At 37.5% G+C, this 16,417-nt stretch overlaps 1 protein-coding gene across 2 annotated transcripts in view; it reads right to left on the bottom strand.

Annotated features, from left to right (window-relative positions):
• Positions 1-5,021: 5,021 nt before the first annotated feature.
• BTAF1 (B-TFIID TATA-box binding protein associated factor 1) overlaps positions 5,022-16,417 on the bottom strand; it is a 63,410-nt gene continuing 52,014 nt past the window's right edge. For both annotated transcript variants that reach the window (XM_034430456.3, XM_034430457.3), the window contains exons 30-38: positions 16,195-16,324; positions 15,350-15,491; positions 15,102-15,232; positions 13,886-14,011; positions 11,960-12,112; positions 10,213-10,424; positions 8,517-8,676; positions 7,876-8,046; positions 5,022-6,546 (exon numbers count right to left, since the gene is read on the bottom strand). In XM_034430456.3, the coding sequence (XP_034286347.2) occupies positions 6,397-6,546; positions 7,876-8,046; positions 8,517-8,676; positions 10,213-10,424; positions 11,960-12,112; positions 13,886-14,011; positions 15,102-15,232; positions 15,350-15,491; positions 16,195-16,324 (1,375 nt within the window). In that variant the 3' untranslated portion in view covers positions 5,022-6,396. The remainder of the gene's footprint in view (positions 6,547-7,875; positions 8,047-8,516; positions 8,677-10,212; positions 10,425-11,959; positions 12,113-13,885; positions 14,012-15,101; positions 15,233-15,349; positions 15,492-16,194; positions 16,325-16,417) is intronic.

Below are 16,417 nucleotides of genomic sequence, written 5' to 3'. Positions count from 1 at the left end.
TTATAATTCCAATAACTTATGCTTGTCTTCTGAAAAAGCCCCCCTCCATCAGAAGGTTGTTTATTTGTGATATGGGGGGGATTCATGTTCTGTATTGCTCCGGAGTTATAGAATGCGTTCCCATTCTCTCTGCAGGTTGACATTTGTAAAGACACTTCTTTCATCAGAATTTTAATTAGCAATATTAGTTTTTCTGTATTTCTGTATGGATTTTTAAAACTTTTAGCCATTAAACACTTAATTGAGTAGGAAAGCATTGTATAAAGCAAATTAGGAAAATATTGATTGGATGAGTTTGAATTTTACAGCAGGGCAGAAATAAAATCTCTATTTCCACCAAATTATGCTTAGGTTTATATACCTTGCTAAAAGGATCTGAACAGTACAACCTTCCCATAAAGGAGAAATGCTTCAGTTTCCTGATAATTTGATAGTGGGCTGGATTGCGATTCTACACAATCTTCACATAGTTAACTAAATAAGCAGAGAAGATATTCATGATGTCATCTTCAACAATCAACCAAGCCTCATTTTTCTGTATGACTGATGTAAGTAATAGCACACAACTTTCTCCCACTATCGTTGGAAGCCAGAAGTCCAATGGTAAGGAATTCAACTGTAATTCAAAGGGCCAAGAGTCCATTAGGTTTCCTATCCTGATGTATAGCTACAACAACATGGGCACTGGAGATAAAATTCACCAGGTTCAAAATCTCATGCCATTTCAAAGTTAAGGTATATTGTGTCCTCTGAAGTGAAGCCTCAGTATTTGTATTATCTATTAGTTGACAATTTAGGACAGCATAGCTGGCTGGAGAATTCTGGGAGTTGAAGTCCACAAGTCTTAAAGCTGCCAAGTTTGAAGACCTCTGATTTAGGATAAAGAGATTTCACAACTGAAAAAACAAAAACTAGGAAAGCTACCAAAAACGGTAATGAATTAGGAATAACTGCAAATGGCTAGCTGTGTACCGTTTAGAATTATACATCTCTGTCCATTGAATAATGCAACATAACAATACCTCTTTTTGTAGGGAAACAGATATTCCATTTTGAATATTAATGATGTGCAAATTAAAAGTAACAGAACTGGTTATTCATGCGCAAGAGGCTACAGCTTTCAGCCACTCTGGTTAAGAACTAGAAAATTACTACCCACATATCGCAGAGGGTGGCCAATTTCAAACAATGGTAGGCAATGTAGAAAGAATCAGCTGGAGGTTTGTGTTGTCCATTGCCAGCCCTCACCAAGGATGGCAAAGCAAAATGGAAGCCCTCTTTCTAACCCACCATGGAAGATCAGTTCCTCCAACAACAAGAAGTGGTAAAATCAAGACTTCCTGTTTGCTGCTGGCCGCCGCCAGACGTTCCTTAGGGATCGTCAGCTTCCACTGCCTGTTAGAGCCGCCTTCACAACGGAACGGCGGCTCGAAAAAACTCCGTTCCCATGAGGAAACGGAGATAGAGCCGGCAGGGGTGGGTAGAACTCTCTGCAGAGTCCCAAAAGTTTTTCTTTTACTTTTGGGATGGAGCGGATGAGATGCCCCATATCCCCAGCCGTTGCTCCGGGCTTTGGGAGACCTCTGCTAATGCAGAGCCAGGCGTCAAAAGCAAGCTTGCGAATTTGACAGATTACTCAAAGAAAATGTGAGCTGGACCTGTAATACTGAAGCGCAAGTATTTTACTTATCTTTTAAAAATTACTTAAGAGAATAGAGGAAGAGAAAGAGGAAAAAAGTTTCTTTTTAAAATGGCGTCTGCCGCGGCTGGAGAAGAGTTTGAGAGGGAAAGTTCTTCCGTTTTTTATTATTACAATGTAGCGGAATAAATACCACTGGCTACATTTGCAGATAAAACTCCGCTCCTGTTTTTGTTTTTCTCTTTTTTCCCTGGAGGCTTGAGTGTTGCTGGCTGGAAGTCTTTTGTCTTGTTTTTTTTTTTTTCTTCTTCTAACAAAGCCTGCTTAGGCGGAAACATGGCACTGAGGCTTGTGAAGTCAGACAAACAAATAGGTGGGGGGGATTCCCCCACCAAGAATTTAAAGCAACAAGTTTTAACTCTTCAGTCCCAGAAACCTGATTTTAATATAATAGAATTTCTCTTAGAGGAGATTGAAAGAAGGGATGAGATTGTGAATCAGCAACTTGAAAAATTTAAGCAGGAAACTAAGGAATTGGTGAAATCCAAGTTTGACTTTTTGCAGCAAAAAATTTTAAAATTGCCAGAATTCATGATTCGGTTGGATACAAATACTAATTTACTAGAGTCAAAAATGGATGAAATTCAAGATAAATTGGACAATAGATTTCAAAAAATTGAAAATGATTTGTTAAATATTCAGGATTATAGTTCAGAAGAAAAATTTAAAATGGATGCTGACCAAAAGTCTGGTAATGTAGAATATCTGGAACAGAGGATTCAAAAAGAGGTTCTAAAGATACAATATAATTTCACAGAATATGCAATAAGACTTAGAGGTTTGCAGGAAAATAACAGAGATGACTTAAGGAAAATATCTTCTGAATTTCTAGCTGGGATTTTAAAGATTCAACCTGAGGAAGTGTTTTGTAGGATTGACAGAGCTTATCGAATAAACTCTTGGACTGCCAAGCAAAGGCAATTGCCTAGAGATGTGGTAATCTATTTTTCAGATAAAGAAATTAGGAATAAAATTGTGCAAAATTCCTTCAATTCTAATTTGCAATTGTATGGAAGAAAGATTTGGATTTACAAGGAACTCCCACCTAAGATATTAATGGAAAGGAAGAAATTTGGCTTTCTGGTGTCTGAGTTAAAAAGGAGAAATATTCAATTCCGGTGGGACGTCCCAGTTGGTATTATATTGAGATATCAAGGAGAAAGATACCAGTTAAATACTGTTGAAAGGGCGGAAGAATTTTATCAAAATAGGTTGAAAATGAATTTAACGTCTTCAGATATAATACAGGATAAGCAGAAGGAGCTGGAACTAAAGACAGAGACTGTACCAGATAAATTGCCTTTGGATTTATCGGATACCCCAGCTGGATTATCTACAAATTTGAGAGAAGTGCCATCTGATTTTAATGTGATGACTTATCAAGGCAAGGACAAGCATGGAAACCAATTAGAGGATATACAAGGGATAAAAAAGAAATGCGAGACACAAAAAATTAGGATGGAGGTCAAACCCACAAAAAGAAAACAAAAAAAGAAATAGGTTGTACAAAAATAGAAATTTCTAACCCAAGCAACAGTAAAGCCAGTGATTTTAAAATATGAATGATTATGTGAAAACATAGAGGAGGCGACATATTGGTCAATATCATCCTGAGGATAGTGGCAGATCTCTGCATTGCCGTAATTTTGGGACATGGAAAGAGCCTCAAATTGATGGTTTTGAATTATCTATTTTGAAACTTCTTTTTGTGTTGATAAATATATTATAATTATCTTGAATTATAAGGCAAGAGAATCACATTGGGACATGCAGAAGATCGGGTTGTTACCCAATACGATGATGGAAATTAATAATCCTGATGAAACCCACAATTATTATTATATGGAATACAATTATAATGTCACTCGGGTGGTTGTTTTTACTTTTATATATATAAGAAGATGTTTACTACTGATGGGGGCAGATATGATTGGAGATCTTGAATAAACTGTTGCATCCGCAAGCTATGTCACCCTATTATGGATGTTGGTTTTAACAATCCAGTGGAAAGACTTCAAGAAGATATTATATGGACTATAAATTTAAAGTTATTGTCTTTTCTTTTTTTTATTTAGATATAATGGAATATATATATATATATTTTTTTAAGTAGTGTGGGCAGTGAATTAAAGATATCAAGAATTGTTGTGTATGGTAAATTTGTAAGACAGTGGGTGAATAAGCTAGCTACAGACTGATTAGTTTAAGAAAAGGGATTTTTAAGTGATACATTTAGGGGAGTGGAGGAAATGGATAGAGTGGAATAAATGTTAAATTAGATTTTATGGGGAGCCCGCTTTGAAATGTTATTAAAGTAGGACTTATTGTATAGTTTTAAAGTGGAAGGTGGTTTTGAATTGTTGCAATAATGCATAGATATAAAACACTATTATGCTAAATTAGAGTTATTTTATAATAGTTATAGTATAATGTGTTTGTTTTTTTTTGTTTTGTTTTTTTTTTCTCTTCTTCTTTTCTGAAATGTATGGATAAAGGGGGATTTATAATACTTTTAGTAAGTAAAGGTCAGTATTTTGAGGAGGGAGTAAGTAATCTGTTATGAATTAGGGTTTTTTTTTGTTACGAAGAAGTCACAGGGGGGGAAGGGTGGGGAGGGGGGGTTAGGGAGGGGGGGGAGGGGGGGAAAAAGGGGGAAAAATTTGTATTTGAAAACCTTTTCAATAAAAAAAAAAAAAAAAAGAAGTGGTAAAATCATGATTAACAGAATCACGGCTACAAAATCAAGCAAAACTTGTCATGCCTTTCCGGTAATGTAATTTTTCTGTATGCAAAGTATTGTAATACAATTATAATAATAGTCAGGCAAACAGGAGCATCATCAGAAAAATCAACACAGCAGGAACACCATGAGGTAAATTACAGAGCACACGGAAGAAAAAAGCGGGGAAAAAAGGGAAACTCCCCCTCCACACCCACAGCAACCAATCACAGCGCAGATTGCCTCACTCTTCAACCAATCAGCTATAACTGTGTGTTCTGGCTCACTGCACAACCCCACTGCTCCAGCTACCAAATTTAAATATTTTAACATTTTGTAAGCATTAAAATATTAAAAGCAAAATACATCATTAAAATCCACCACTAGTACTACTGGTACGTAAATTTAGACCCATTTTTATCCTACTGCACTGTTCCATAAAACATGGAGTAGAAAAGTTGGATCACTCAAGCTGTAAAAGTGTTCCCTGCTACGGAAACATACACAAGCTATTTATCAATCAGAGACAATGTGTTTTTCTCCTTCCATGGACTTATAACATTTATAAACCAGGATGCAGGAAGAAAAATTTCACAAAACATATAAAAGATCAATTAATGCCAATTTGGCTTTTTATTTTCTTTTTTTTCCAAGGAATGCTAGTTTAATGTTACAGTATGGCAGTTTGTATATCTGCTGAAATATGACACAGGTTCATCATTCATATCTGAGTGCTGAAAAACAATATTGCTCCATAAGCCAACAAGTTGCTTTTCCTCTTGAAATGTTTAAAAATAATTACTTAAACATTTCAGAGGCCTCAAAGCTGTTCAAGCTCTGATGCTGAAGTGCACACATGCTCAAACCTTAGATATGACATCTATACATATACTTATTTATTAAAGAGTTTATGTAAGTTTGTCTTAAAATATTTAGAAAACGGTGTATGCATTTGGTACAGACATCTATACACAGACATGTCACTACTGACTCCCTTTAAGAATACGTTTTTTTAAAAAAATGTACAACTGTTATTTTTACTCTCCTTTATTACAGCCTCTTTAAATTTGTATTACATGATTTCAGTTCAAGATTTTATTCTCTCGGATGCAGGGTATTTCTAAGGGGTGTTTTTTAAGCTATATCCCTAAAGAAAAATTACTCTTTTTATTTAAGAGGCTCGTGCACTAGTGCATTTGGGTATTTTTCCAGCATGGATTCTTAATTTTATAAGAATTACTGCTGGAAAAGTTCTATTTATATATTTGCTCTCTTACAAAAAAATATAACATCGAAACCTACTGCATACTTTAGATCTCTGAGCTGACTATGCTCTTGCCATTATATACACCCACAAACACTCATAAAAATAGCATCCTCTAAACAGGATGTAGAAATGGCCTGTTAGCCATTTTCAGTAATTTTATTAAAAAGTCAACTGCTCTCAAAATGTCAGAAGACTGAAGAGCACCACATACTTAAATATATAAAGGTGGGAACTGTAGCATTTGCAAAGCTCAATTAAATCCTCAGTGTTTTCCAGCATGCTTTGCTGTTATTATGTCAATGTACAACCTGAAGTGAACAAATTATTCCGAATAGCTAAACCCAACATTCCTACAGTGTACCATTAAAACAAGCTAGGTTTAAAGTAACAAAATACTCAAAACAAATTGCAGAAATTTTGAAAGGTTCAGGAAAAGGGAAATGGCGAACCTATTTTGAATGAAGGTGTAATACTTAGCAACATATGCAGAACTATAAGAATTTATAATTATTCTGGAAATTCAAAGCTAAACTGCAATTTAGAATTTTAACAATGTAAGTATTTAAGACTTAACTATCCCAACAGAATATGTTGGCTTTATGCAGAACATCAGTCTTCATCTTTTTTTCATGTGATGCTAGAAGTCCACTATAAATGTTTTGAAATATGCTGAATATCAGCTGAAAAAACAAAAAAAAACCATAAGAATGGTTATTTGAGTGAGTGCATAAACTTTTCCAGGCTATATTCTGAATCATACTGTTCTTGATCCCAAAGTTCTCCAAGATTTTCAAGGACTGACTTTATGGTTGTTTTCCCAGAAACAGAAGTGGCACCATCTGATTTTTCAGTTTTTCCATCCTTAAAGATTTGGAGGAACAACATTGAGGAAAAAAGAAACACGTGTTAAAATCTGTGTATATGTTTCTCTGTGTGGCAATAATATGAAACTACTGGAAATCATTACTTAAGCAACAAACTAATCATTTAAAATTTGAACATTATGAGACGTATCAAAAAAGAGCATTCAGTTTCCTTGTCATAATGGTATTAGTGATGAGCAACTCTTCAATGGAGAATGCCTTAAATTTCAATGGAATCATTTAAACTTCAGTGGAGAATGACTTAAATCAGGGGTCTCCAACCTTGGCAACTTTTAAGACTTGGGGATTTAAAGTTGCCAAGGTTGGAGACCTCTGACTTAAATGATTAAGTAAATGTTATCAGAAGCAAAATACCTCTTGTTATTATTTGTTGCTTGTTTTTAGATCTATTATGAACTGTATTTTATTAGAATGATTAGGTTTAATATTTGCTTAATTTCAGGGCGACTCTGGGCAGTTTATACTTTAAGAGTAATAATCCAAGAACAGAAGAACATACAGGTTTTTAACAACATTTGGAACATCAACGGGATGGGAACCATGGATCTTCAAGGGGGGCAAGCAGTACAACAGATAAGGAACACTTCCTTCTTTCCAACATATGGTTTAATTGATGGAGCTGCAAGTGTATCAACTCTGCCCAATATCTTGGGATGGGCAGAAACTATTGAGGAAAAGCAGTCCCTCAAATAACCTGGCCTTATGGCATAAAGCCAGGATCACCATGAACTGCACATGGAAAATAATTACTACCACCTACAGTTTCGAACACAGAAGGGTCTCATACTGAGGCTGCCCATGACTATCCATGCTGCTATACTCTGAATCAGCTGCAACTTCCAAATGGTCTTCAAGGGTAGACCTATGTAGAGTACATTGCGACAGTCCAGCCAAAGGTCACTAGAGCACAAGCAACCATTTGGTCAGCCGCCCAAACAAACAAAAAAAATGAGGCAATTGACACATAAGGCGCTGTGCAGAGACAACTCCCAGGTTGCAAAGCCATCTCAAATGGGGAAGTGCAGCCAAGACTAAAGGGAATAACTCCAGATCTATATAATCCTTCTCCTTTCCTCCCCCACCCCCAATCTGAGGATTGGGTCTGACTCCCCATCCAGAGCCACATAGCCTCCAGACATTAAGACTAGACCTTGGCGTATCACTTTGCTGGCCTGGGCCCAAGATGTGTATCTGGATATAATTTCCATACTGATGATATGGGAGCCCATCTTGATGGATGATCTTCCCCAAATTTCATGCACAGGTTATACAGGGCTCAGAGTCGCCTCACAAATCTGTATCTTACCTTATCCAGAGTGAAGAGGTCAAGAAGCTGATCTGTTCCCATGCTCTGAAGACTGGTATTCTCTTGACTGATCACCGTATTTGCAATATTCATTTTGAATTTTTGAAGACCCATTATTTTTTCCTCCAAGGTTCCCCTTGTTATCAAGCGATAAACATTAACAACACGTTTCTGCAACATAGTTAATATTTATGGGGATTTAATGGAAATGTATACATATGCCAGCTATAAAAGAAATCATAACACAGCAAAACAAGACATCCAATTAGAGGAACAAACAACAATTAAATCAATGATACATATGTGACATTTATACAAGCCTTGAATGTAAAAGCAGTAAGAACACAAACCGTGCTTAAATATTTTTCAGAATCATCATTTCATTTGAGTGTTTCATTTGTAAAATATAGTTCCTGTCTTTGCTCTAAAGTCTTTGGGGTTTGATTTAGTATTTTATAACATAATATTAAAAATCAAATTAAATAGTATTTTAGTAACAAATTAAAAGAAAACAAAAAACAAAAAACAAAAACCCTAAATTCTAAATGATTCACCATGTATATGGCATTGGTTTCAGAAATGTCAGGCAATCTTTGATTAATTCAACTTATCTTAAATCATCTGGGTTAATCTTTTTTTACCTGTCCAATACGATGCGCTCTATCCATTGCCTGGAGGTCTTTCATTGGATTCCAATCATGCTCAACAAATACCACGGTATCAGCTCCAGTCAAGTTAAGGCCCAGTCCACCAACATGAGTAGTAAGCAACAGCACATCAATGGATGGGTCATTGTTAAACCTGTCAATTAAAATAAACCCAGCAATGATTGGGTTCCTTCCTACTGTTGCTGGCTACAATGCTTAAACTGTAGCCCATCTAATCTAAAATACTGATGTTCTAGCAGGTTGCTGTTATTATACTATCCTACAAATACAAAAGGTGGAATTGAATCATTCGGTTATTTTGTAGTGCATCGTTTCTAATGACAGTTCCCCTTGTGAAATGAAAGATTAACAGCGGTTTATTGAAATAAGTGAAGAATTAAGTGGACACTTTCATATATGGAAGATAGCCAGAAAACTAAGACTATCCAGAAGATTAAGAATAAGAGAATTTTGGGCAGGTGAGTAAAGAAAGGTTAGCCTTTCCCTCCCCAGCAATCACCTCTGCCCCCAAATGTAGTAATGAGGCTTTTAAAAAAATCAACTGGCACCACTGAAGATTTTTGAAGTTTCGATAAGGAATATATACAAGTTCTGCTCTCTGACTGATAGCTGATCAAAACTTTTTTTTCCTGCCAAATGATAAGTGAATTAAAAGTTTGCAGGTTATATGGGGAACCAACATGGACCATATTAAGTCAATAGCTCAGGGGTTGCCTATATCTGCCCTAGAAACCCAAGGGAACACCACCACCACCACCACCACCAAAGCTGAGTAATATTACCTTTCCCCTGAAACTAATTTTACAAAACCAAGATAATTGAGAATAGAGAAAGAAAAGTTCTCCAAAAAGATATTTCACCCAGCGACGCTCAAATCCATTGTAGATTAGTAGCCATAATATAAAACACGTTCAGCTGTTTGGAAGTTGCCATCAAGGATTTGTGCCACTATCATATGGGCGGCTAAAGGCAATCTTTCACTTTTAATTAAATATCAGCTTCATGAAATTTCAGCCAAGCTCTCTCAGCAGGAAAACATGAGGACATGACATTTGTTCTGCCTCAGCTTGTCTGCCTCTATTGGAAGAGCTTTTATTTTTCAAATACAGCTCTTGCGCTCTGAAAGTCTTGGTTGTGATGAGGGGTTACTACAAAGAGCTGAGCAGCAGGTTTCAAGGATATCATTGCTGGCTGTTTTCTCACCCTGGGAAGGATCACAGCAGGATTTCCTTCTGACAAGGTAGGGATTTGTTTTTTTCTTAATGAAGAATGTGTTGCTCTTTCTTCCTAAAGCAGCATTTTTTTTTTCCTCTTGGGAAAGGAATACCTCTACATCTCAAATATGGAGTCAAAGAAACCACAGATCTGGATGTCCCAGAGATTAGGTTTTGTACTGAGTATAGACTTGTTTTATCCACATTCAACGTGAATGGTCCCATCTATAACATACCTTTACATTAGATAGTGGGGAGGAAAAATTTCCCAATTAGATACCAGTGTTCATGGAACATATACTGATGGACAAGGGTAAATAATATACAGGGGCCAGGTAAGGTGAACACTTTAATGTTCCACCCAGGTGAACAGCAAAATCACATCTATTTCAGCCAAAAAGGGATCTGGGGAAACATGACTTGGAGTAGATCTAAACAATCAATGTTGGCTTTACCGTGAGACAATTGAGTGTCTCTGACCAGCTGGTATGCTGCCATCTAATCGCAGGTAGGTAACAGAGGGCAAGTGAGGCTTCAGAAGGTCATGTTCTACTATGTCCAACATGCTCTTCAGTTGACAGAAGATGAGAATTCGGTGTTGGGCAACTATCGTTTCAGTGCCGCTCTCTGGAGAGCCACCATTTCCTAAGCCGCAGTCAAGTAATAGCTTAAAGAACGAACAAAAAAAAAAAAAAAAAGGATCAGTCAGCCAGCTTCTCGAGGCCTTTTCTCCACAAGAGTATCCAAAAAACTTTCACATACTGGTTACTGGATTTCTATCTCATTTTGGGGTTGGTTTGGCTTACAGCAGGGGTGTCAAACTCAATTCCATTGAGGGCCACATCAGGGTTGTGTTTGACCTTGGGGGCCCGAGTGGACGTGTCTGGGGTGGGCATGGCCAGTTGACATCCTGCAGCCCATACACGGCCATTTTTGCTGGCAGAGGGCTGCAGGAGGCCGTCACAGCTGAAAGCAGAGCTCAAGAGGGCCACAAGGAGCCCTCCTGGGCTGTGTTTTTTCTGGCAAAGGCATTGCGGATTGGTCCTTAGCTGTTTCCAGGGTGGCCCCATGGGCCAGATCTAAGCATCCCACCGGCCAGATCAGGCCTAAGGGCTTTGAGTTTGACACCCCTGGCTTATAGGGAAACGGGCTCAAAGTCACACATTTGGCCACTTGGCCTCAGTCCAAGATCTGAACTATTACAGGGCACTTGCAGTTACATTGTGATTGTGGAATAGTAACTCAATAACAGCGTTTTTTTTTCCCCCCTTGACATTCTTGGTATTTAAGGACCAGGAGATTTAAAAAAAACTCAGCTTCAGTGAGGTTCCAGAGACATAGTTTAAATGAAAACCAGCTGTGTGATCTTGGGCCAGTCAGTTCCTCTCAGCCCAACCTACCTCACAGAGTTGTTAGATGTAGGGAAAAAAAAAATAGGAGGGAGGAGTATTAAGTATGTTCATTGCTTTAAGTTATTTATAAAAATAATAAAGGTGGGATAAAAAGAAATTTAAAACTAAATGAGAATAATAATACTGGACTAAATGGACAAATAAAAAGGGACATCTTTATGTTCTACTATACCAAATTGTGAAATAGAGTTTCACTGAATCTTATATAGCAGGCTCAAATTCTGGCATTTTTTGATCCTAATACTAGCTGAGAATTATATCAAGTAATAAATTACCACTTCAAATTTGGCAAACACCAATAACTGAAACCTAGCTGCTATTTTTAAATAACTGAAAATTTACTACAAAGTTATGGTAACACTGGAATGAAACTCTTAATCCACTGGTAGCACAAGGAGTTTGACTCACTTAAAAAAAGAAACTTTAAACTTAAGATGGAAACAAAGTTTTCTGTTAGTTATACTTAATGCTACACATACAAAAATGTACTTTATTTGCTTCATGTTGCCTCCTCCATGGTTTCATCTTAACATTTCTAGATATTCCTTTTTAAACATCATTAGTACATGGTGAAGGTTCTAGAACAGGGTTGTCAAACTTGAGGCCCACAGGCTGTATGTGTCATGCACTGGCCATGCCCATGCCCGATTTAGTGAAGGGGGAAAAAAGTCACAATACATCACGTGACAACGCTGTGATGACACAAGTTTGACACCACTGTTCTAGAAGCTAGCAGAAGTATCTCTTTGAATATATTTGGAATAAAATACGCAATCAAGGATTTGTCCACCTGTTTTAAAGCAGAGAGTTTAGGTGCATGCTGGATATCACGAAGAGAAGAATTCTCTGCTGCAAGCTTCTCCGTGATCCTTTTATGTTCTGGGTGATGAGGAGTTAAAACTAGTGCTGGATGGTTGCACAATTTCCTTAAATACTGCAATGCCTTTTAGAAACAAGCAACAAAACAAGAAATCAAATAAGCATAAGATTTTCAAGATACATTTACGTCCTACATGGCAGAACACAGTATGCTGCTGTTAAATGTGAAACTCTCGGCAAAAAAATGAGAGGAGATGGGTGGTTTGTCAATTGCCAGCCACAGTTGATTTTAATCATTAGCTAGTGTTCACACTGAGAAAGAAAAAGGCTGTTGAAGTTTTAAATGAGAGGGGTGTTTTAGCAGAGGTAGCAAATTATTGCTCATGGCATTATTTTCCATCCTGTATTTGAGCTTGTTCTTAACTGGCCCAAATCTTAGAAATTCCAGTGAGCTGTTTTACCACTTTATCAAAAATGTTTCTTAATTCCATACGATTCTTTTTCGAAGGATACAAACTACTATATATAGATGCGTTTATGGCTTCATAGCTAACAAAAATATTTTTTGGATGTTTTGTTGCTGAGCAATTTGGTAGGAAATCTTTTCTAAGAGCTCTTTTCAAACAGGTTTATTCCTGTTTGGTTGGTTCTGCTTCTGCATTCATCTGCAGTTCTAAGCAATTTTACACTTACACACACATGCAAAAGCCTCTTGTTTAAATATGTCTTTTTGAAGTATTCTGTCAAAAGATGCTTTTCTTTTTTTCCCTTTCATAGGTGCTATGAAAGCTCATATTTAATCTTTAAATCTTCTACATTCGTTTTAATATGTTTGTCGTCTTTTTCATTAAATGTGGAGGGTTTCAAGCTATTTTCATGAGATTGGTTCAGTCTGCCATTCAGAGTGGGAAAAAAATCTCATGAAAACAGCTCTCTTTATCTTGATAATCATCTTTTGAAATCAAGCCTCCCCTCTGCTCACAGGCTCCAAAATCCCACGCTGTGAAAGTAATAGCAAAATCAGTACCCATCGGTAGTGAAACAGAGAAGTTAGATAATTTAGGAGCAAACTTCAAAGCTTTAGTTCACCTGTTACTACCTTTTTCTGAATTTTAGAAGGTGGACACTCAGCTACCTCTTTTACTTCCCTCTCTTATGGAGCCAGACTATCCCCAAGAGTCTAGGAGTCTCATTACCGTTCAAGGGAGACGTCATCTCTGTCCAGAAGATGTAATATCTTGCAGTTTCTGACCTAAATGTTAGTCCCCCTTAATGGCATTGGTGGCTCAAGGAGGACCCAAAGGGAACACTTCACATGATCACTGTATAAATACAATATATAATGGTGCTGAGACTAACATGTAATTTGGATTTAAGTGAGAGGGAGTTGTGCCGAGTCAGTCTCATTCTCTCTTCTCAATTCCCATCTGAGTCCAGTATCAAGACAGAGTCAAGACAACTGGAGATAGGACAAGGTACAGTAGAGGCCGGGATGTCTTCTGTGCCTTGTCCTGCTCTTCACATTCTATGATGCTTCATAACCATTGGACCTTTCAATGGTCCAATTTGGTCAATCTACCGGAGTCTGTTGTCACATGCCTGGATAAGCAGCTTCCTGTCTCACTGAAGGTTTAAGACCCAACAGCTAACCTCATCTGGTTTAGCTAGCAAATTAAAATAGGGTTAAATTTAATTGACAGGGTTTAATCCAACTTGAGTAACTTCTAGCTTACAAACCTCCACATCTGGACTATTAGGGCCAGGATGCAAGTTAGATAAGATATATTTCTCTACATAGGGAAAATGTGTCTGTGCTGAGAGGTTGAAATTTCACTCAGGCTGAAATTCAGGGTTTTGCATCTCATTAGGTAGCAAAATAAGCAGATGCATTTCCAACCTGAAATACGTGTCCTGTAGCTTTAAGCTTTGGTTTTTCAGTTTCTTCAGTGAGTGAAGCTGCTGAAACTGTTTCATCGACATCACATTTGGCTCGAGACTTGGCAAAATCTTCATAAAGTTGAACCTATTAAAAGAAACAAATGTATATATTATTTAGTTACAGTAATTGGAACCAGGTTGGTGTCATGATTAAAGGATGGTTGGATTAAAGAGCAGGAGACCACGAGTTCTCCTTCTCCCTCAGGCAGAGTGAGTGCTGCCAAAAGGGTGCTTGGGCCTTATTTGCAGGGAATGTTATTATTACTATCCTACAAATGTCACTTTGAAAAGACCTGCTCAGACCATTTTTTTTACAAGGTGGATTTTTGGTTTGCATCAAAAAAGATGAACTGTCACCGGATGAATCTTTTAAAAAGCTAAACTGGCTATATCCTCCCACTAGCAAAATGTCAAATCCTAGTTTAGCAATCAAATGCTATATCAGCATGTACAGTGACTCTAAAAAGCTAAATTAAAACTGCAAATGCTTTTATTGTGTCCTACAGGTTACTTACATGTAGGATTGAGTGAAACCACGTTTCAATCAAAATACTACTGCATTTCCAAAGAAAAAGCCAATGCTGGGAGTCACCATTTCCATTTTCCAACAGCAGAGAAGCTGCATTTACAAAATGCATCACTTTCGCTACTGGTACCTATCTCTATTTCATACATTCTCTCCATTCTCCCAATCAAACCCTTAAATGAGATATGGGGCTGCAAAAAGAAGGGAGAAGGGACAAAAATCACAGCCTCCTCCATCTGTCAGAAAAATTATACTGGATTCAATCTATCTTTGGAGGCAACTGCTTCAATAAATAGGGGCACAATGGCCGAGCAATTAAGACTCTGGGTTTGTATTCCATGTGCCTTGGCATATAGTCATGACAGACACATGACCACGAAAGCGTCTTCAGATAACAGTGGCTCTTTGGCAAGGAAACGGAGATGTGCACCAACCCCCTAAATTTGGACACGACTGGTCAGGGCAAACTTTTATCTTTTAAATCAATAAATATAGCAGATTTTGACTTCAGAGGCAAATGGTTTCCAAGCACACTTTCAACAGTATGGGGAAAGATCCATTTAGAGCAAGCAAAGGATTTGAGAAAACCCACAAGTGATTCTTCTCTTCTGTTCTAAATGTCAATGTGATTCAAATAAAGTTAACTTGCCTGGAGGGAGCTGAGAATACAGTAATAGTCTTGAATGATTTTTGGTGGAAGATCTTGCAATACGTCCTCTTTCATCCTTCGTAATAAAAATGGCAGGACTTGCCTGTGTAATGCCTCCATTGCAAGGACACCTACAAAGGCCCATAAGAAAATGTTATTGAACTACCTAATGTTCTATCACTAAATCGAGAGCAGGATTCATGAATTCCTCCAAAAGGAAAAGAATTTTATTAAGCAGTGTTTCTTACCTGCCTCCTGTTCTCGACTAGAGCTCCGAGCATCTCTACTTGCTAATATGGGCTTGCCATAACGAGCTGCAAACTGACGCTCAGTACCCAAAAATCCCGGCATAAGAAAATCAAATAGTGACCACAATTCTAAGACATTGTTCTGAAAGAAAAAGATAAGATAGGAAAAAAAATGTAACGATAGCAAGTTGGCCATTTGCAGTACAAATTATAGTGAATTTATTGCAAAATAGAGAAATTCATCATGCCTGCCTGCCTGCCTGATTCCACAAATATTCTTTATTCTGACGTATTTTGCTTGGGGATGAGACATGCATTAAAAAATTAGTCCACATAAATTCAAACTGTAAAATCAAAGCATCCGAAAAGGGTGCTCTGCATGAATAGTAATGAGAAGTAAGGCATCCCTCTACAACAATTTAAAGGCCACCACAATCTCTGGGGAAAAAATGGCACAACTGTTTCAAAGATTTTCCTTGCTCCCTGCATGGGTAAGTGACAGTTGTTCCACTGAGGTGGCCCATGACTCTTGGTGCACATCCCTGCATGCAGAACTGGGAAAAACTTCCCAAACAGCTTTACCAGCTCTTGAGGAGGGGTGTCTCATTCATATTGACATGCTTTGTACAGCAATACTTAGTAATCAACATCATGCCTAGAATTTGGCAATCAAATATGTGGATATCCAGCAACCTCTGATGAGAGATGCTTACACTATGTGATTCCAAGGTTTTGAAGGTAATCTCGCCCCTCAATACATACCCTCAGCAGAACTAAGCAAGTGGTTTTTAGAAACTGAAAAATCTATTTCTCCATTACCATGAGCCTATTTAGACATGGATTACCTGGATTGGTGTCCCAGAGAGTATTATTCTGTAATTGGCAGCCAATTGCTTTATAGCTTTTGATAGCTTCGTTTTTCCATTTTTGATGACATGTCCTTCATCAAGAATACAGTAATTGAATTTAATATTTCTAGGAAAGAAGATGCCATTAATTGGTTTTAGTTGTTTTAAAGCAGGGGTGTCAAACCCGCTTGCATCACGGGCCATATTGTGATGTATTGCA

The sequence above is a fragment of the Pantherophis guttatus genome, chromosome 6 (assembly GCF_059756535.1).
Source record: "Pantherophis guttatus breed Tessera chromosome 6, ASM5975653v1, whole genome shotgun sequence".
NCBI lineage: Eukaryota > Metazoa > Chordata > Lepidosauria > Squamata > Colubridae > Pantherophis > Pantherophis guttatus.
Note: the sequence above shows the minus strand (reverse complement) of the source record. Positions and strands in the feature narration are given on the sequence as shown.